The sequence below is a fragment of the Trichomycterus rosablanca genome, unplaced genomic scaffold, assembly GCF_030014385.1.
Source record: "Trichomycterus rosablanca isolate fTriRos1 unplaced genomic scaffold, fTriRos1.hap1 scaffold_41, whole genome shotgun sequence".
NCBI classification, from domain to species: Eukaryota; Metazoa; Chordata; class Actinopteri; order Siluriformes; family Trichomycteridae; genus Trichomycterus; species Trichomycterus rosablanca.
Genome location: NW_026947238.1, coordinates 771,388 through 793,393, shown reverse-complemented (window position 1 = coordinate 793,393; position 22,006 = coordinate 771,388). Strand labels below are relative to the sequence as shown.

General features: G+C 41.8%; 1 protein-coding gene across 1 annotated transcript; it reads left to right on the top strand.

Moving 5' to 3' along the window:
- The first annotated feature begins 20,738 nt into the window (after positions 1–20,738).
- LOC134308109 (uncharacterized) lies at positions 20,739–21,692 on the top strand. Its single transcript, XM_062990646.1, has 2 exons — positions 20,739–21,395; positions 21,476–21,692. The coding sequence occupies exons 1-2, from the start codon at positions 20,747–20,749 to the stop codon at positions 21,589–21,591; spliced, it is 765 nt and encodes a 254-aa protein (XP_062846716.1). The 5' UTR covers positions 20,739–20,746; the 3' UTR covers positions 21,592–21,692.
- The last annotated feature ends 314 nt before the right edge of the window (positions 21,693–22,006 follow it).

Below are 22,006 nucleotides of genomic sequence, written 5' to 3'. Positions count from 1 at the left end.
GAAAGCATAAAAGTGATGGGAGTTATCTAACTAGGTCTTAAAATTACATTAGAGGTATTTTACAAGATTTAATCAGAGTTAACCATATGCATTGCTTTACTTGATGCACATAACATTTTCATATATTGCTTTAAGACCATTTTTACATCTTATTCTTTTATTTTAACGCCGCGCTAGCGATGTTGGATGAGGACGGTAGCAGGTTTTGTGCCGAATTCGGCATCCCCTATCACCCCTAGCCCCCTTTTTTGTTTGTTTTTTATTACCAAATTAACCTAAACATTATGCATTAGAATCTAGAATGAATCTAGAATGAATCTATAAATAATCTAAAGTGAGTTAATAGAGAATCTGTAGCGGAGGAAACGGTGCTAATTTCTCTCTGTCTCAGACTGCGATGGAACCGCCGCGACGCCAGAGCGCTACGTCGTCGCGCGTCTGGTCATGACGTGAACTGAATTATGGGCCGAGGGGCGAGTACACGAGGACATTTTGTCATCCGGTACAAACCAGTTCAAGCATCGTGGTCAGAAGTATGTGGACAGGGTGCCCAGGTGAGATTCTGAACTCACCTCTGCTACTGGTCAGCTGGGCGCCATCTAGTGGGCACAATTGGCAGTGCCTACAGCAGACACAAATTGGCCACTGGAAGGAGCATGAAGCAGGCAAATATACCCTCCTCGAACGCATTCGGGATCCCCAGCAGAGGAAGACTAACTGGCTATGCTAAATCAGGAGAAAAATTGACAAAAAGCAGAAATAAATAAAAAATTTAAATTTGTGGACGCCTGAGCATCAGCTTGTTAGCATTAAGGGGTTAAAGGGTCCCGGGTTTATACCTGCTGTCCATCCAGTGACTCCAGGTAGTTCCGGACCCATCATGACCCTGACCAGGATGGAACAGTTACTGAAAATAAAATAAACGATGAGTGATTGAACAGACAGGGGTGCAAATAACAAAATGTCCTCGTGTACGAAGCCTGAGTCTGTTTTTTTAACTCCAGTCCAACCCCAGCTCAGCCTGAACACCAGGACGCATCATCACGCTGGATCAGACGTCCTGATGTTCAGGTCTGTAAAGCATGAAGCTGTGCAGATCCTTCAGGACTGGAGTTAAAAATAATAATAATAATATAATTAATGCACTCAAAAAAGAAAAAAACAACAAATTATATTTATTTTATGTTTTTAAAAAAAAAATCTATTTAGATCAATCTCATTTAGTCAGTATAAGAGTATATACGTCCACACGATTATTTCCACTTATATCACATATTTATGTGTATATTATAATCTACAGTGTATCACAAAAGTGAGTACACCCCTCACATTTCTGCAAATATTTTATTATATCTTTTCATGGGACAACACTATAGAAATAAAACTTGGATATAACTTAGAGTAGTCAGTGTACAACTTGTATAGCAGTGTAGATTTACTGTCTTCTGAAAATAACTCAACACACAGCCATTAATGTCTAAATGGCTGGCAACATAAGTGAGTACACCCCACTGTGAACATGTCCAAATTGTGCCCAAAGTGTCAATATTTTGTGTGACCACCATTATTATCCAGCACTGCCTTAACCCTGCTGGGCATGAAATTCACCAGAGCTACACTGGTTGCTACTGGAATCCTCTTCCACTCCTCCATGATGACATCACGGAGCTGGTGGATGTTAGACACCTTGAACTCCTCCACCTTCCACTTGAGGATGCGCCACAGGTGCTCAATTGGGTTTAGTCCATCACCTTTACCTTCAGCTTCCTCAGCAAGGCAGTTGTCATCTTGGAGGTTGTGTTTGGGGTCGTTATCCTGTTGGAAAAGTTTTCGAAGGGAGGGGATCATGCTCTGTTTCAGAATGTCACAGTACATGTTGGAATTCATGTTTCCCTCAATGAACTGCAGCTCCCCAGTGCCAGCAACACTCATGCAGCCCAAGACCATGATGCTACCACCACCATGCTTGACTGTAGACAAGATACAGTTGTCTTGGTACTTCTCACCAGGGCGCCGCCACACATGCTGGACACCATCTGAGCCAAACAAGTTTATCTTGGTCTCGTCAGACCACAGGGCATTCCAGTAATCCATGTTCTTGGACTGCTTGTTTTCAGCAAACTGTTTGCGGGCTTTCTTGTGCGTCAGCTTCCTTCTGGGATGACGACCATGCAGACCGAGTTGATGCAGTGTGCGGCGTATGGTCTGAGCACTGACAGGCTGACCTCCCACGTCTTCAATCTCTGCAGCAATGCTGGCAGCACTCATGTGTCTATTTTTTAAAGCCAACCTCTGGATATGATGCCGAACATGTGGACTCGACTTCTTTGGTCGACCCTGGCGAAGCCTGTTCCGAGTGGAACCTGTCCTGGAAAACCGCTGTATGACCTTGGCCACCATGCTGTAGCTCAGTTTCAGGGTGTTAGCAATCTTCTTATAGCCCAGGCCATCTTTGTGGAGAGCAACAATTCTATTTCTCACATCCTCAGAGAGTTCTTTGCCATGAGGTGCCATGTTGAATATCCAGTGGCCAGTATGAGAGAATTGTACCCAAAACACCAAATTTAACAGCCCTGCTCCCCATTTACACCTGGGACCTTGACACATGACACCAGGGAGGGACAACGACACATTTGGGCACAATTTGGACATGTTCACTGTGGGGTGTACTCACTTATGTTGCCAGCTATTTAGACATGAATGGCTGTGTGTTGAGTTATTTTCAGAAGACAGTAAATCTACACTGCTATGCAAGCTGTACACTGACTACTGTAAGTTATATCCAAGTTTCATGTCTATAGTGTTGTCCCATGAAAAGATATAATGAAATATTTGCAGAAATGTGAGGGGTGTACTCACTTTTGTGATACACTGTATATATATTAACCTGTATTATGGATGCAATGAAAGTACCTGTTTTTATATTCCAACCTGTAAAATGAGTAACGTGGCTCCTGCCTTACTGAAAAAAGCCGAAGTTTGTAAACCAAACGTCACCATTTTTACTAAATTTTTGTCATCAGCGTTTTATCATCGTGAAAAGCTGAAAGAAAATAAAACATAAAACTGGACGTGACGTGAGACGATGTGAAGATGTTCGAGGTTAAAGCTGCAGTGTGGAACTCGTTCATTATTTAATACATTTTATACCCAGGTCACCGATGGTTACCGGATGACGGAACAGCTGACGCTACAGGTTAAACATTACAATCAGCAATAGTGCTAGTGCTATTAGATCCATGTTTATATTCTACCGTCACGCCGCTTCGTTCAGACGGAGGGATTTAATGGAGGTGAATAAAAGCGGTTGTTGTGAGGAACTGACTGCAGCATCGGTGAGGGTTTAACACAGGAAAGAACTCTTATAAACCCTGGAACATTAAAGTGTTAAAAGATTTTATATTAAAAATTAAATTAATTATACTTAAACAATCTGATCACAACAGAGCTGTTTTCTTTTCAGCAGTAAACAACAGGTAAAAGTTTCCTACATTTCACCCAATGAATTGGACCCACTGCGACCCTGACCAGGATAAAGCACTGGTGAAACAGACAGTGAATAAATAAATGAAAAATAAAAGAAATCTAGATGCAGCATTTTTTCCTCCATCAATCACTTGCAGTTGCGCTTTTCTTCCACAGGGGGTCTCCAACTCTCCAAATCCTGAAGAGTTCCACACTGCAGCTTTAAACCTCCTGAACAGGTTCACTGATGTTTACGCTGTTTATTTATTTATTTGTTTGTTTAAAAGCTGCAATATGTCACTTTTTTGTTAAAATAAAGTCAGTTGCATTAATAAGAGTGGGAGGAATCACGTCTCTGTGTGAGATTTCTGCAGGACGGTTCTGTTATTATTTATTGATCTAAGATTTGCTCAAATATCCTTTAGTTTTATTTTGTTTATTGAATTATAATATAAAATAGTTTCAGATAAAACATAAACAGTGCATTTTACTCTGTACATTCTCAGAATTCGCAGCATTTGCAACTTTAACTAAATTCCACAGAAGCTTTATAAAACGTGACATGCAGGAGTTTAAACCTACACTCAGTGTTGAGGTGTGAGATGTACAGAGCTGAATGATCACTGGAACCAGTTACTGATCTTAGTTTAAAACTTCATGATGATTTAAGCCGCTTTAACACCAATTATTACAATAATACACAAAACCGCTGAGCGGCTGCTTCACCTACTGTGACGTCACATGATTCCTGATCGCGGTGCTGCAGGTCCTTCAGGAGGAGGGAGAGAGTTCATCATTTCACTTCTGCACCCGGAGAAGCAACAAGCAACAGAGAGAGAGAGAGAGAGAGAGAGGTGAGAACAAACAACCATCTGATTTTATTTAATGTCTAATCTAATATCTCATTTCATCTGATCTCATATAATCTCATCATATTTCATCTAAAATAATCTATCTCATTTCATCTCATTTTATTTAATCTGATCTCATGTAATCTTAAAATATCTGATCTAAAATAATCTAATATCTCATTTCATCTCATTTAATCTGATCTAATGAACATTTGACAGTTTCAGCTCTTATCTGAATGTAATAAATGAGACGTTTCAGGACGTTTCAGTATTTGTATATGAAATAAAAAAGAATAAATAATAAAAACTGATCCACAACATCACCAGTGTCGTGAATTCATATCAGACTCGATATTTAATCAGTTCAAAAGAATTTTGCAGCATTAATAACAGAAATGATTTGAAATGAATTTTTAATAAAATAACTGAATTAAATTTCTTCTCCTGGGTGAATCAGATGGAGATCCAGAGAGAATCCACACCGATGCCTGAGGACGACGACATGGAGATCATCACCATCTACTGTACATTAACAGAGAATTCATGAAGCAGGTCCAGGACTCGCCGGGGAGCGCCAATGTCCGTCTGTCCGATAGTGTGGACGAGAAGGTTGGGGTCACTAAGTCCACACTGCAAAAAATGAAATCTTGACAAGGCAGAAAATCTTAAAAATAAACAATAGATCTTGTTTTTTTTATTTTAAGATGAACTGACTTGACTAGATTTGCATGTGCAAGATTAATAATCTACACTGTTGCCAGTAAGTTACTGTAATTCAAATTTACAGTACCATAACTGTATTTTATTTTACAGTAACTTAATGTTACTGTAATTGCATTTTACAGTAACACCACAGTAAAAACTTAGGTTAACTGTACAATACTGTAATTATTTGTTAAATTTAATTTAAAAATTTTAAAAACTCTGTAAATTGTACTTATTTGACTTATAACTTACGCAATACTGCTATTTAATCCACACAGACAATTATTGCAACATATCAAATTCTTTATTTAAATCACTGCAAATGCTTAAAGCACTTTCAACAAAAACGTGTACAAGTACAGAATTTCCTTAAAAACATTCTTACTTTAATCCATGCAACTTTCAAAATACATTTAAAACAACACATTTAAAATAACACAATGTGCATTAACTTAACATTACAGTACACAATTCATGTTAATTCATATTACAGAAAAACACTTTTACTGTTAAATTATTCAGTATTGAATGCATAGTACAACAATGAACAATGAATCTAGATAAAGTTACATTAGAAATAACACAAGAGCTTCAGAAATGCAGGGTTACAGAAACACAGTAGTTTTGGTATAAAACTCCACTCAACACTGTCGTCTCACATACCCGACTTAACATGAAATGAACCGTGTTCCTAGGTAGACCCTGGGTAGCAAACGCAGCGAGGTAAACCACTTCTCAACCTGCAACCTGCTTTGTTCTTTTCCCTTAACAATCCATTCAGCATTGTTCACCTGTAATCACAGAAAGATCATCTTTAACAGTGAAAAAATGAATCTAATCTTTCTGAAAAATACAATGTTTTGTAAGGATCCTGTGGCGACTGTTAAACGATGTCACAGTTTACAGCGTCGCAGGAGACTAGCTACTATGCTAGCGCTGTCGTGTCGTAAATTTCACCTAACCTGACTAACTTAGCTTTTAAACATGAAACTCACAGTCATTTGTAAAATGGAACGTTTACTTGTTTTACTTTGGAAAAAAGTTGCCGACAAGTAATGCTAATGCTCCTATAGTGCACAACAGACCCGATAACCGTGACTAGTGTTAATTTATTGTCCTAACTGTCGTAGACTCTGTTAGGATGAATCTTTTGTTCAAAAGGTCCTGAAGAAAGCAGTCGGGAAGTCCAGAAAGTACTCTTTAAAACACTTTATTAAGTGTACAAATGATCTGTGAATATATATCAGAGCTAAGCCGACCGGCGCTCCTTACTCCTGCAGTCTAGACACACAACCACGTAAGAAAGAGACCGAGCCTCTCTCCCCGCCGGTTTTTAAACTCAGCTAGGCTCCTCCTCCTTTACTGCTGGTGGAGCCAATGAAGTGTGCTAACAAGCCCCGGGCTCTGCCTCCCCCCCTCGGTAGGAGTCAGGGAGGGAGCCTAGCCGGCGCCATGTTGGACAAAAGACCATGCGGCCTGGATGTCGTAAAGCTTGGAAAATGCCGTAAAACTTCCCATATTAAATGTACGTTTTTATGTTCCGAAAAACCTGACCATCCCCCCTTGAAAGCATCTTAATGCTTTCACATTAACTTTTAACTATAGGTTAGGTGTTTTCTAGATTCCAGGAGATAAGGATAGCCGTCAGCAACCCCCAATTTAACCCCTTCTGACTACATGGCCACTGGGCTGAATTTTTTACAATAAAACGTTTCTAAAAATAAAAAGGCTACCAGTTAAACTAAAGGAACCGTACCTATCGCAACAGCTCCTAACCCTAAAACAAACAAACAAACAAAAAATAATAAAAACAGGAAATCAAAAATAAAGTAATTAAAAAAATAGGAAATCAAACACGAGAAAAATAAAATAAACACAATGGGTGCGTGGCTTCTACAGGAAGTCCGTTCAGGTTGTCCTCCACCAGACGGAGCTGCAGATATTCAGAAGGGGCCCATAGCTCCTGTGTCTCTGCATGACTCCTAATGTCTTATGGATTCTCCCCTGTCGGCCTTACCTGTTTCCACAGCAGCACAAACATTTCCTAAAAATAGCAGAGTACCAAACATATATACATTGTAAACAATCCTGAACTAACCCCTTGCGTTTTGTAGCTAAACTATGTGTGTTGCACTTAACTAGTGTTTTCAAAGATGGTCTATGTGTCTGCGAACTATATGTTTATGTTTTTTTCTCCTAGTCTAACTAAATTCTCCCCCCTCGTCTTGTTCCGCTCCGTTGATTCCGCTGGACTCTTCTTCCACATAGTCGGTTTTGTCGGGCTTTCTGCTGTGTTTAGTTCCCTGTAGGCAGGTCCAGTTAGTGGCACTTCTGTCTCTTGGAGTGGGTCTTCCAGTCCCCTTAGTGTCTGCCTCTGCCAGTCCTTCCAAGTCTCCTTCCTTCATCACGGTGTGTGATCAGTAGTGCTGGTCCTCTCTCCTCGTCTTGTCTGGTCGGTTTTACCTTTAATTAAGCAGAGTTAGTAGCACTTATACTGCTCGAAGTGGGTCTTCCGGCCCATCTTCAAGGGCATCCTCATCATCATCTACATGATATCTTGACAAATCAGCCAACATCATCTGGATAACTGGTGGATCCTGCCCCCCTCTGCTTCCTCTACACACTACTTCTATCACAAATTTTTCTATTAATATCCTGATGCACGGGATACCACAACAACAACATATCACTAAAATTACCAATCCTACACATACTGACCTCACCAAGACCCCGGTAAGTAGTTTCCCTGACCAGTTCTAGCCTCACTGACTTTACTAACCAATTGCTAACCATGCAATAGGAAACTTAATCAATTCCACTGATTATTCCACAAAGCAATTGCTATATTGGTTTTCAGGGCCGACTGCTCGACACGGACCAGAAAATAACTTACCACACAAACGGGGCGACTTTAACCAACCGACCTGAACCCGTTCAGGCTTTCACAGTTGGACTCGGACCAACTGACCTGGTACCAGGTTTTGAGTTTGGACTCTAACCAAACTGGCATGGACTCTAACCACACCGGATCCTTTGGACTCGCCAGGAGTCAAGGCATGCCCACCATACCTTTGTCAGTGAAAGAGGAACCACACCTTAACATTTATCAGTAATTATTTCTAATTATCTACAAGAGAATTCTCAACATACCACTAAAATTGCCAATCCCACACTCTCATACTGACATCACTAAACCCGTAATAACTTCCTTCCATGGCCCAAACATCCCTTCTAGCCACTTAACCCATTCATACACACATACAATCATACAACAGACAAACATATAAGCTACTTACCCAGCCCTCACCGCAGCCACCCCACTCCCAACATCGGGATACACGGCCACGGTGAGCTTAGACACCACTGCCGCAAGGCTTTCTGGGTAAAGCCCGTGCCAGACCCAGTGGCGACGCTACACTGCCCCCTCCCTAATGGTCAACCGTCCCGGTGACCCACTCACCAGCGTCCACTGGGTGGCTCCATGTCCGGACCGCACCCCATTACACTGCCAAGTCGCTCTTCCACCCACTGCTGGACCGGGCACCCTGCCCCTACAGCCACCTGGGCTAGCGCACTCAGACAGACCGGGCATATTGGCTCACCAAACCATCAGAGCCACCCAAACACCACGATCCCACTTCTGACACCAATGTGGCGCCAGCGAGTAAGGAAGGTTAGCGTCAGGGCCGCAAGTGAGCTGCCTTTGGCAGTTCATTCAGTGGTTTAGGGACAGACACCCATTCATACACACATCCCTGAATTTTCCTTCCATTCTCGTGACAAAGCCCTTAATCCTTCCAAAGCTCGTGTCACACTACCATCGGGTGCAGTATTATTGGGGATGAAGGTGCAACACGATGACCCCACAATCTGGCAAACTCCACCTTTTTCTGCTAACAACATGTCTAATGCCATTCTATTCTGTAAGGTCATAAGTGAAGTCTGGTCTAGCTGGTCTCTCAGTCCCTCAATGGCCTGAACACTGAAATTAACCAATCTCTGCTGATTGTAATAGAGATAGTTTATCCAGTCTACATTCTTATTGATAGTCACCCACCAAAAGAGTGCACTTTCAAACCCTGCAGCAATCTGGTTCCTAGCCTTAAATTCATCTGGGACCCCCCTTGGGACCCCTATACCATCAATCCACACGGTCTTGTCGAAGGATCCGCCAGGTTTGACCTCTCGGGTGTCTCTTCGATGGCTGTGGTGATTGGTCAGGACGTCCGCGGCATCCTCCACTCCGTGTTGCTTGTAAATTCTAAAAGGCATAATCAGAAAGACCAACGCACACTCACCAGACCAATTCCCATGCAATCTTCGCCGGATTCTCATATCTCCACACAACCATACTAAATCCGTCCTACTGAATTTTGTGCATTTGTGCAAAAATGAATGGAAGTGAATAGGGACAAAAACCGGGCGTGGCAGGTGGGTGTGGGTTCGAATCCCCATGCTGTACCCAAGTCGGGGTTACATCAGGGGGCTTTACGATTTAGAGTTGGAACGGCGTTGATATCTCAAACTTTCAAAAAATGAATGGAAGTGAATGGGACCAAAAACCGGGCGTGGCAGGTGGGTGTGGGTTCGAATCCCCATGCTGTACCCAAGTCGGGGTTACATCAGGGGGCTTTACAATTTAGAGTTGGAACGGCGTTGATATCTCATACTTTCAAAAAATGAATGGAAATGAATGGGGACAAAAACCGGGCGTGGCAGGTGGGTGTGGGTTCGAATCCCCATGCTGTATCTGAGTCGGGGTTACATCAGTGGGCTTTACGATTTAGAGTTGGAACGGCGTCGATATCTCAAACTTTAAAAAAATGAATGGAAGTGAATAGAGCCGAAAATCGGGCGTGGCAGGTGGGTGTGGGTTCGAATCCCCATGCTGTACCCAAGTCGGGGTTACATCAGGGGGCTTTACAATTTAGAGTTAGAACGGCGTTGATATCTCGAACTGTTTCGTGTAAAAAATCCTCTTCAAGGGTCAGCACCTCTGCTGCTCTACTGCGGCTCCATCCATCATAGCCGAACTGTTTCTGTGTGCGCGCCTCTCCTAAACTCCTTCCCGCAAAACCTGAGATAATGTGGTGGTTCCGAAGCTGAACCGTTAGGCAAATAATGTCAGTTCAAAACTCTCACAGCTGAAAATTAGGTTGAATCTTGTCAATAAAATCGTTTGGCGCCAAAGGTAATTACAGTAATTTACCTCAATGTAAAAAATACAGTAAATCTCTGTATTCAGTATTTGGCATCAGGCAAAATTGTCATGATGCAGTGGAAAATACTGTTATGTACTGTAAAAACTATTTGCAGTATTTTACTGTGTGGTATGTGGTTAATAACTGTAGAAATTACAGAAATGTCTAACAGTGTAGATTTAAGAAACTTAATTAGAAAAATTAGCTAATTATACAGACTTCTTACAATGAAACAAGAAACTTTTTCTAGAGAACTGAAAAGTATTGACCCTCTCCACTACGTAAAAAGAAATTTAAGACATTTTTACTTAATTTAAGAATACAATGTGTTCTGAATATTTCTTTTTTAAGATTATAAAGCTTAACATCCCCACTCATGTTTCCCTTAATTTGGTGACCCATTTTTATGTGACTGACAAGAATTCTATTGGTATTTTCGATTTGCTGTTGGGTTTCTTTTAACCAAATGCTCATTACACAAAACACAAATTTCAAAAAAGGTGAAGCATTTTTTTTGTTTTATAACACATTTTACAAAAAGTGCAAATAAATAAAGTACAATAGTGCAAAAAAACAAAGACATATCCTTCCTGTATATTATTTTGTACATTATTTATACACATGCACTTTAAACTTTACAGCCATTCTGATTGTGGGTTCATACAGATGAAAAAACTGGTACAAAAAAAACTAAACAGGCAACAGTTTATCTTCTCTTTCTTTCAAACCTCCCTTGTTCTCTCTACCCAGTGTTTATTTGACTTAAGTGTTAAAGCTACAAATACAGATACTATTAACAAGTAGATAACAAATATACTATTAACAAGTAGATAACAAGCCACTACTAGTGGTGGGTGGATTGATCCAAATATCGATATTATCGATACCAACGTTGGTATTGGATTGATATTAGTGTGATGGGATCGATACTTTAGTTTTACTTTTTCTCCGCTACATTCAGCACGTTTCTCCCGTTTCATCAGAAAGTAAGAGACCATGTGTGTACAGACTCGCTCCTCTCACATCTTACAAGAAACAAGAAATCTGAGCACTTTAAACAACTGAATTTATTTACAACCCTACTGAGAGCAGCTACTTACAAAAAATTTATTACAATAATACACCTCATGAGAATTCAGATTAAGCAATTTGATGATGCATCTACCTTAATTATTAAAAAGTATCAGATTGATATTAGCGATACTGGCGCTGTATTTACTTGGTATTGGAATCGGATCGATACCAAATTTTGCAATATTGCACTAGCTACGTCACACCCAAAACAAAAGCCCGCGAATCCCGCCTGGACTATTTTTATGTAAAAAATAAAGGGGGGGGGGGGGGGGGTTGTGGTTGTCTATAACAGCTGCTTAAACAGTCACCGTGTTTTAGAGCTGTAATAAATGCAACACATGTTATCAATTCGAACAGCTAACCAAAACCGTGCTGCCTAATGAAATGAGTTGCTCCCTTTTACAACATGAGATGGTACATTCCTCCTCAGTTCCCGCCGGAACTTTCTTCTAACCAACATTTCAGTCTTTTTCTGCTGCTAAGTGCTAATCACAATAATGGATGATATTTCCACCGCAGCACTTACAGGTGAGCTAATAACTTATATTTTCTGTTTGGATGTTGAGTTTTGTGAGCCAGTATTGTGCTTGTTCAGAGTCTTGTCTAGGTTAATTTGCGTTAGCATTGACCTAATTAACTTAGCTAGCTAGCTTAACTTTAAAGTCAGCATTTTTTCTTAATTGTTTTCAGGTTTGATAACTAAGTGTAGTTGGACCATAGAAAATACTTTTAAATTAAAATTGCGAGTGGTAACACTGGATTCTTGGATAATGCAATTGATTAGGTAACTGGGTTACAGATCTGCTCCTTACAGTAGGGCCGTATGTAGTGTCTCAAATCACTCCCTGTTCACTATATAGTGCACTACACTGTCTGGGGTGGAAGCGCTAATATGTCATGTCCTACGAAGTGCACTAAATAGGGAAGGGGGAGTGATTTGGGACGAAGCCTCACAGAGTACACATGAGTACAGAAAGTAAGAGGGAAAAACAACGAAGTTTCATTTAGACTTGAAAAAAGATTCAACTTAAAATAAGTGTTTTTCAAATGTCAGTGAGTGAGTTTGAGCTTCTGAACTGTTTTGAAACTGTTCATGTACAAGCGGCTCCACAGGTGAGGGTCACTTCAGCCTGGTGAACGTGGTGTTAGGGACAGGAAAATAACTTTGTGGAGAACACAAAGTGCTAAAAGTTTAAGGGTAAGGAAGATTATAAAAGTGTTTTGATTTATTAGATGCGTTTTGGAGGAATAACTTGTAACCATAAGTAATAAATCAGGATAAATGAATGATTATTGCAATAATATTATTGCAGTATAATCATGTCATGGCTCATGTTGTGTTATTGTGGAGCCTGTAGTGATGAACACAAGTAATAATTAGTAGTTTTGTTTTGTTTTTCTGATTGTTTACTTTGCTGCTATAAAGAGCCATTTTACATACAGTGTACATACAAATTTATATTTATACTTTTTGTAAACTCTTTTTTAAAAATATCTCTTAAATCATATTTTTTTCTCCTTATGGCCCAAATAAATTGTGACAATAGTGATCTCAGTTTTAAATCAGAAGTAGTTATTAAATAAAAATTGAGATGCTTCAGTTCTAGTTCTCTAAAATATGTTCTCATGGCTGTTTGTGCTTGTTTACAGGTCATGGATGAGTTGGATGGATGATTCTGTAATCTGGCAATCACAAGTACACCACAGAACTGATGGAAAGCATTCTGTTTAAAAGTTCAGTTCTTTGGAGTCATGAAAAATGTAATGACGCCACCAGTGACTCTGGATGAAGGTAAATTCAATATAAGTCATTACTCAAAATGTATTCAGCAATTTGCACCCCTAGAGGCACCGCTGTCTAAAATATTTTAAAGCATCACTTTATTACTTATAATGAACTTCATTTATGAAAACACATCAATGTAATTTAATATTGTAGTTAGGTTTTTTTGTAATAACTCTTACAATTATATGTAAATACTGTAATATTGTGGCTCAGAATGCATTGTAACCAGCATGCATTGTAATGGGCATCATACACACATCAGCCGTAACATTTTTTTTTTTTTTTTTTTTTTTTTTTTTTTTTTTTTTTAGTCCTTAGCTGGCATCCGGTTGAGGGCGTCCTCGAAGCCAGTATGCTGCTGTAGGTGCCGCTGGGTCACGAGCTTTCTGTACGACCCTTTTCCATTGCTTTCGGTCGGTGGCCGCGGTCTTTGCTTGGTGTAAATCAAGTCGTTGGTTCCTCAGGTCTTCCTCGATTTGTTTCGACCATGTTTTCTTTGGTGCCGCTCGCTGGACTTTCCACTGATCAGGCCGAGTCCTCCAGAGAAGCTGGTAAGGTAGCCTGGACTCGCTCATGCGGCACACGTGTCCAAACCATCGTAGACGGCGTTGTTGAATTTGATCCTTGATGGTTAGTTGGTTCTGGCACCAAGATCGGATGGTGTCGTTGGTAATGCGATCACGGCGCGAAACCTTAACGATCTGGCGTAGGCATCGCATTTGGAAGATCTCGAGTTTGTCCAGGTCCGTTTTGAGTAGCGTCCACGCTTCGGAACCAAACAAGAGGATTGGTAGAATAAGTGTCCGAAATAGGCGAACTTTGGTCGCGGTGGTAACGTTGCCCTTCTTCCATACACACCATTTGAGAGACGCAAACGCTGCGGCTGCCTGGCCTATTCGGGAATGGATGTCCACAGAGGCGGCAATTTTCTTCGCTTGGACCATCGAGCCAAGATACTTGAATTTATGCACTTGTTCGAGCTGAACGCCATCGAGGTGGACGAAAGCCGGCGAGCCATCCGTCGTAAGTACCTTTGTTTTGTCGGTATTTATCTTAAGGCCATACGATGAGGCGATTTGAGCGATATTGTTGAGGATATCGGTGGCTTCGGCATCATCGTCTGCTGCTACGGCGCTGTCGTCAGCGAACATGAGGTCCAGTAAGTGATGTTTCCCACTAAACTGGGCACCGCTTCTTCCTTCAAAGGCTTTCCGCATAATGGCATCCACCACGATATTGAAGAGAGGTGGAGAGGCCACATCCCCTTGTCGAACTCCGGTCTTGATGGTGAACTCCTCTGACAGTTCATTTTGAATTCGGACTTGGCTGGTGCTGCCGTTGTAAGCTTCTTTGAGGAGCAAGATGACTTTTTCGGGTATGTGTTCGACCTCCAAGGCTTTCCAAAGCGCCGGCCAGTCTATGCAGTCGAACGCGGACGTGAAGTCGATGAAAAGAAGTACAGTTCTTTTTCCGCATCTGATCCGTTCTTCCATTAGCTGCCGAAGTGCGAAGATCTGGTCGATGCAGCCGCGTCCTGGTCGGAAGCCGGCTTGTTCTTCCCGGCTCGATTGCTCCCGATGCTTTTGGAGTCGCGATTGAATGATCTTCATGAAGACTTTGCCGACAATCGAGAGCAGGCTGATGCCACGGTAGTTCTTACAATCTTGACTGTCGCCCTTTTTGAGGATAGGAATAATGATTGCTTTCTTCCAAGTAGATGGTATTTGCTCCGTATTCCAGGTCATCGTGATGAGAAGATGGAGCCGGCTGAGCAGGACTTCACCACCAGCCTTGATGGCTTCTGCTGTAATGCGATCAATTCCGGGCGCTTTGCCGTTCTTCAAGGCTCGAACGGCGGCTTTGACTTCCAGGAGAGTGGGCTCCGAGTCGACCATTGGGCGTGCAGGTTTCGGGATATCAGGTGGTGCTGCTGACGGTCCTGGAGGAGGATCATGGTTGTACAGCTCATGAAAGAACTCCCTCCAGCGATGCAGTCGCTCCTCCGGCGATTTGATGAAAGTCCCGTCTGATTTCTTGATGATATCATTGGTCGATTTGGTCTTTCCGCCAAGACGTTTCAGAGTCCAATACAAGGTCCGGTATTCGTGTTTTGCGGCTGCTTCTTCAAGCTCAGCCGCGACCCGGTTCCAGTGCGCCTCACGTTCTTCCTTTAGTTTCTGGCGAACCTCCTGGTTTAGTTGTCGATATCGGGTATGATCTACCATTTTCACTCGCTTCCGTTCGGCGACTAGGTCTAGACAGTCATCCGAGATCCAGGGTTGCGTTCGATGACGGATTGGCGGGCATAGAGGCTCGGCACATTCCAGGATGATGTTGGAAATCCGTTGTTCTTCTTCGTTCACGTCGTCCAATGTGGTTAGCGCCGCAAACCTATTTGACAGGCTAAGTTGGAATTCTTGGCTAATGGCGGGATCCATCAGCTTTCTCCATTCCCGCCTGACTAGTGGTTTGGAGGTCCGCTTAGCACGTTGAAGCTTTAGCTGGATCTTGGCACGGACGAGATGGTGGTCGGATCCACAGTCGGGTCCTCTCATGGCTCGAACGTCCTTGAGGGATGAACGAAAACGGGTGTTGACGAGGACGTAGTCGAGCACCGCCGAGTCCTTTCCCGTTGGGTTTCTCCACGTTAGCTGATGTTTGAGCGGATGTTGAAACCAGCTATTTCCGACGGTCAGGTTGTTGGTGGAGGCGAACGAAAGGAGACGTAAGCCGTTATTGTTGATTTCGCCGTGGCCGAAGATCCCCATCGTCGCTTCCCAACCGGTTCTATCAGTGCCAATGTGGGCATTGAAATCTCCGGCCAGAATGATTAGCTCTGTTTGGGGAATCGAGTCCAGTGCCTCCTGAAGATGTTGGTAGAAGTCGTCCTTGGCCGGGTCTGGGCTGGTTTCAGTCGGCGCATAGACAGCGATGACGTGAGTTTTGACTGTTCCATTTAGTGACATAATTGCCAGCCGGTCAGAGACTGACTGAAAGGCGACGGCGCTTCTGGTGGTTCGAGAGTCCAACATAAAAAAAAATTGGACAGCCGTCCAATTGGAAAGCCGTAACATTAACACCACCTTAATCTACACTAATCGTCTATTTTATCAGCTCCACTTATCATACTGGAGTACTTTGTAGTTCTACCATTACAGTCTGTAGTCCATCAGTTTCTCTGCATGCTTTATCCCTCTTCCATCCTGTTCTTCAGGACCCCCAGAGTATCAACACAGAGCAGGTTTTCTTTGGGTGGTGGATTATTCTCAGCACTGCAGTGACACTGATGTGATGGTAGTGTGTTGGTGTGTGTTGCACTGATATGAGTGGATAAGACAGCAGTGCTAATTGAGTTTTTAAGCATCTCAGTTCCACTGCTGATTCCACCAGCCAACAATGTTCTTTGGGCAGCATCCTGTGACCACTAATAAAGGACTAGTGCATGACCAACACAAACTGCAGCAAGAAATGAGCGAACGTCTCAGACTTTACATCTACAAGGTAGGAATGTCTGTAGAGTGGACAATGAGTGGACACAATGTTTTAAAAACTCCAGCAGCACTGCTGTGTCTGATCCACTTGTACTAGTTCAACTCACACTAAAACACCACCACCATGTCAGTCACTGCAGTGCTGAGACAATCATTCAGAACAGGCCATTGAACAGACCATTGAAGAACAGGTGGCTAACAAAGTATGCAGAGAAACTGATGGACTACAGTCAGTAATTGTAGAACTAGAAAAGTACTCCAGTATGGTAAGTGGAGCTGATAAAATAGACAATGAGTGTAGATACAAGGAGGTGGTGTTAATGTTATGGTTAATCGATATAAATAGCTAGCAAACAGTAATTATAAACAATTATTAACATTTATGGCTGAAAGAAGAATATCACAAACATATTTTTTGTTCCCTGGAGCCTAATTTAAGTTTGGAAATCACTAAATTGGCTAATCACTGAACACAAACATTAGATTGTTGTTTGTGAATAGTACTTAGAAGGTTGACCAGATTACAGAGACTCTAACAGGAAATGTTACTTAAATGTTTGTTAGAAACTTTGTCTGTTTAAGAGTGTTCAAAAACACGAACAGACAAAACTGTTAGCTTGATGCTACAATACATTCTCATTAAAGATAGAAATTTGCGTTATGCTTGTAGTAAAAACTTGATGAAATAAAAGTGATTTAAAATAATTTCTGGATTAAATACTGCTTTATTAGTAAATGATTGTTTTATAGATGTTGAGTGTTAAGTCTTTATTTGCCACTCGACCCTGAAGCAAAACAGTTGATCAGTAATCAGTAAAATATCCCATGTGCTATTTTTATCATCCTCAACAAGCGGTAGTCTGAAGCCCCGTCTAAAGTCATGTCTGTTCATGAGAAATGTTGTGAGCTCTCAGGTTGGTCTAGAACTTTGTACACGTTTGGTGGTGTCTGTTTTATTCTGGGTAGATGTTGAAGTCTGGTGGTTTCGGTGACTGAAGGTAAAATAAATATGTAATTATTGTAAATCCTGTGGTGTGGCCAGGCAACAATTAAATGAATTAGATATGACATATTGTAAAAATTCTGGAAGGGAAAAAATTGATTTTAAAAGTGATTTCAATTTCAGTAAGGCATTGCTTTTCTTTAAATAGTGCAACAGTCCATTGAGATTTTGAACGGCCTTCCAGCACTCTTTCCATCAGGAGTTGCACCACCACAGAAACTGGGACAGCCAAGTGAGGCTCTTTCATATTCTCATGGTAAGTATTGTCAACTGTTATTTATTTGTTGTTTAGATAGTTTACTAAACTGCTTGCAAAGAAACTTTAAGTTGTTATTTAAATCCTGAATATCGTTTGTTCTGTTCATGTCTGTGGCTTATAGTGCCTTTGGTTTTTGTTTTTTCAGCCCTCTGAAAACGCTGCTGCTTTTCTTAGCAGATGCCGTCTATCAAGCCCCCTGCTTCTAACTGACCAGGATAACTGCATGATCAGTGTTGGGAAGAACCCAGTGACAACATTCCCCGAAGGCCTGCTGCACGGAGGTGTTTTGTATGTCATGGTGTATACGCGCTGCAAGTCAGGTCCAGGTCCCTTTTTATTATTATTTGTTTATGTTTAAAGATGGTATATGAAGACCAAGCAATGTTGTTAATGTTGTAGACGTAGGGACATTGTTATTGGAAAGCCTTGACATCTAAGATTGACATGTTTTAATAGAATACTCAGAAGCGGCCTGAACATGCTTGTTGTGTATTTGGATAAATCTGTCTTGTTTGCACACTTGTAATGTATTCATATCAAGCTGCCATGATGGCACACTTGTTAAAGTTAATAAAATTGATAGCAAAATTCAGATTTTCTGTTGCAGATTTTCGATAAACGGACTTGGTGTATGTTGTTTTAATTTGAGTATAAAGTACATTCCTCTCAGATTGCTAGCAATGCAGTCTTACCAATAAACTTATATGAGAGAAACAGACTAGTATTGTCTCTATATTTTTGTGCATGGAAACTGAATTTTGAATGCTTATGTTATAATTAAAATGCTCTAATTTTCATATTTTCTGACTGGTTTTAAGGCATTTAGTGTGGTGCCAAAACCTATGTATTATTGCTTATTTTTAAGAAGTCTCACTAAGTAACATTTGCATACCCCATTGGCAGATTTTTTTTTTGCTTAATATAAGCATTTACATCTCATTTCAATATTTATTTTGCTGTTTTAATAGATAGTTTTTTAGTGTGTTAATTATAACAATGTGAAGGTTTTTAAATTGTTCATTTCTTATTTTGAGAACTATTGTCTGGAGTTGATCTTAATTTAAGCTTTACAGTGTTCATTTAAGAACATTTTAAAGCCATTTTAGCTAAAAAATATGTCCAAGCATTCTAATTTCAAGAATTTTTTTACCAAATAAGGTTTTATGAAAATGCTTAAAACAAGATTAATATGCTAGTTTAGCTGATTATGCTAGTTTTTGAATTATTAATATGAAATTAGAGCAAATGAGTTTTACTCAAATCTAGCCATAATACCTTTCACCGTAATTTCTTACTAATTTTAAGATTATAAGATAATTTATAGCACAAGATCTTTTTTCTTATTTTAAGAAATCTTGCTGAGATAAATTTTCTCACTATACTGGCAGATAATTTTGCTTGATTTAAGTACCTTTTGTCTTGATTTGTTTTTAATTTTCTTGTTTTCTGAAGGTGATTTTTTGCAGTGCACCATCAGCGTCATGTCAGAGGAGCTTAATGTGTCCTCCTCCCTGCTGACCAACTCTGTCCTGGATGAGGACGAGGTGACCAACGTCCCCCAAATTAAGGACGAGAAGGTTGGGGACGCTGAGTGCACCATCAGCATCATGTCAAAGGAGCTTAATGTGGCCTCCTGTCAGCTGACCGACTCCGTCCTGGATAAGATCGAGGTGACCAACGTCCCTCAAAATAAGGACGAGAAGGTTGGGAGCGCTGAGTCCACCATCAGCATCATGTCAGAAGAGCTTAATGTGCCCTCCTGTCAGCTGACCGACTCCGTCCTGGATAAGATCGAGGTGACCAACGTCCCCCAAATTAAGGACGACAAGGTTGGGGACGCTGAGTGCACCATCAGCATCATATCAAAGGAGCTTAATGTGGCCTCCTGTCAGCTGACCGACTCCGTCCTGGATAAAATCGAGGTGACCAACGTCCCTCAAAATAAGGACGAGAAGGTCGGGGGCGCTGAGTCCACCATCAGCATCATGTCAGAAGAACTTAATGTGGCCTCCTGTCAGCGGACCAACTCTGTCCTGGATAAGATCGAGGTGACCAACGTCCCTCAAAATAAGGACGAGAAGGTCGGGGGCGCTGAGTCCACCATCAGCATCATGTCAGAAGAGCTTAATGTGGCCTCCTGTCAGCGGACCAACTCTGTCCTGGATAAGATCGAGGTGACCAACGTCCCTCAAAATAAGGACGAGAAGGTCGGGGGCGCTGAGTCCACCATCAGCATCATGTCAGAGGAGCTTAATGTGCCCTCCTGTCAGCGGACCAACTCTGTCCTGGATAAGATCAAGGTGACCAACGTCCCTCAAAATAAGGACGAGAAGGTCGGGAGCGCTGAGTCCACCATCAGCATCATGTCAGAGGAGCTTAATGTGCCCTCCTGTCAGCTGACCGACTCCGTCCTGGATAAGATCGAGGTGATCAACGTCCCTCAAAATAAAGACGAGAAGGTCGGGGGCGCTGAGTCCACCATCAGCATCATGTCAAAGGAGCTTAATGTGGCCTCCTGTCAGCTGACCGACTCTGTCCTGGATAAGATCGAGGTGACCAACGTCCCCCAAAATAAGGACCAGAAGGTCAGGAGCGCTGGGTCCACCATCAGCATCATGTCAAAGGAGCTTAATGTGGCCTCCTGTCAGCGGACCAACTCTGTCCTGGATGAGATCAAGGACACTTTTGGTCAAAAGGAGAAGAGTGAGAAATCCACCATGACTGACACGATACTAGAAATCGATCCAACCTGCAGGAAGATCCTGGTTCAGCCGGTAAAGAAGCTGCCCGCTGAAGCTCCAGCTAAAGAAGCAATCTGTGAGTAACGGCTCTACATCCAGTTCTTCATCAAACCATCATCACCAAACCGTGTTTCATTCTTCTTCTCTCATCCAAAGGCACTGCAGAAAAGATGAAGAAGAAGAAGAAGGACCAGATCCTGGGATTCTTCAGAAGATCCTGGCAGACCATGAAGAGGATCTTCAACAAGAGATCAAACATGGAGATCGTTACCAAGCAGGTCCAGGACTCACTGGGGAGCGCCTACATCCACCTGCCCAATAGTGTGGAAGAGAAGGTTGGGGTCACTAAGTCCACCATCAGCATCATGTCAGAGGAGCTTAATGTGGCCTCCTCCCTGCTGACCGACTCCATCCTGGATGAGGACGAGGTGACCAACGTCCCCCAAAATAAGGACGAGAAGGTTGGGGACGCTGAGTCCACCATCAGCATCATGTCAGAAGAGCTTAATGTGGCCTCCTGTCAGCTGACCGACTCCGTCCTGGATAAGATCGAGGTGACCAACGTCCCTCAAAATAAGGACCAGAAGGTCAGGGACGCTGAGTCCACCATCAGCATCATGTCAAAGGAGCTTAATGTGGCCTCCTGTCAGCGGACCAACTCTGTCCTGGATGAGATCAAGGACACTTTTGGTCAAAAGGAGAAGAGTGAGAAATCCACCATGACTGACCCGATACCAGAAATCGATCCAACCTGCAGGAAGATCCTGGTTCAGCCGGTAAAGAAGCTGCCCGCTGAAGCTCCAGCTAAAGAAGCAATCTGTGAGTAACGGCTCTACATCCAGTTCTTCATCAAACCATCATCACCAAACCGTGTTTCATTCTTCTTCTCTCATCCAAAGGCACTGCAGAAAAGATGAAGAAGAAGAAGGACCAGATCCTGGGATTCTTCAGAAGATCCTGGCAGACCATGAAGAGGATCTGCAACAAGAGATCAAACAAAGTTTCCCCCCTTTAATTTCCCCACAATCCCCCAAATGATATTCCCTCCTCAGCTACACACAGTAATATTTTCTCTCTTTTTGTGTGAACAATTGTTTTATTACATAATGAATATTTTCTTACCATTTTTTTTATGTATATACTTGTTCTTTTTTCAAATATTTATATATACTAATGTAAGCTTTGACAATACAAAAAAATACAAGCTGTTTGAGCTTCTTCTCCAGGTCATAGATCAGTTTTTGGTTGTTTTCAGGATCAGAGACCCAGTCTTCCAGTTTGGCCATGGTGGATAAGGTCTTGAGATCTGTTGAAATGTAGATAACATGGTTGTTTACACAGCATATCAGATTTTAATTTGTAAACTGGCTACTGCAGTTGAAGGTCAAAGCTTTGCAAAACACACTTATTTTATTCTTGTAAATTTGCCA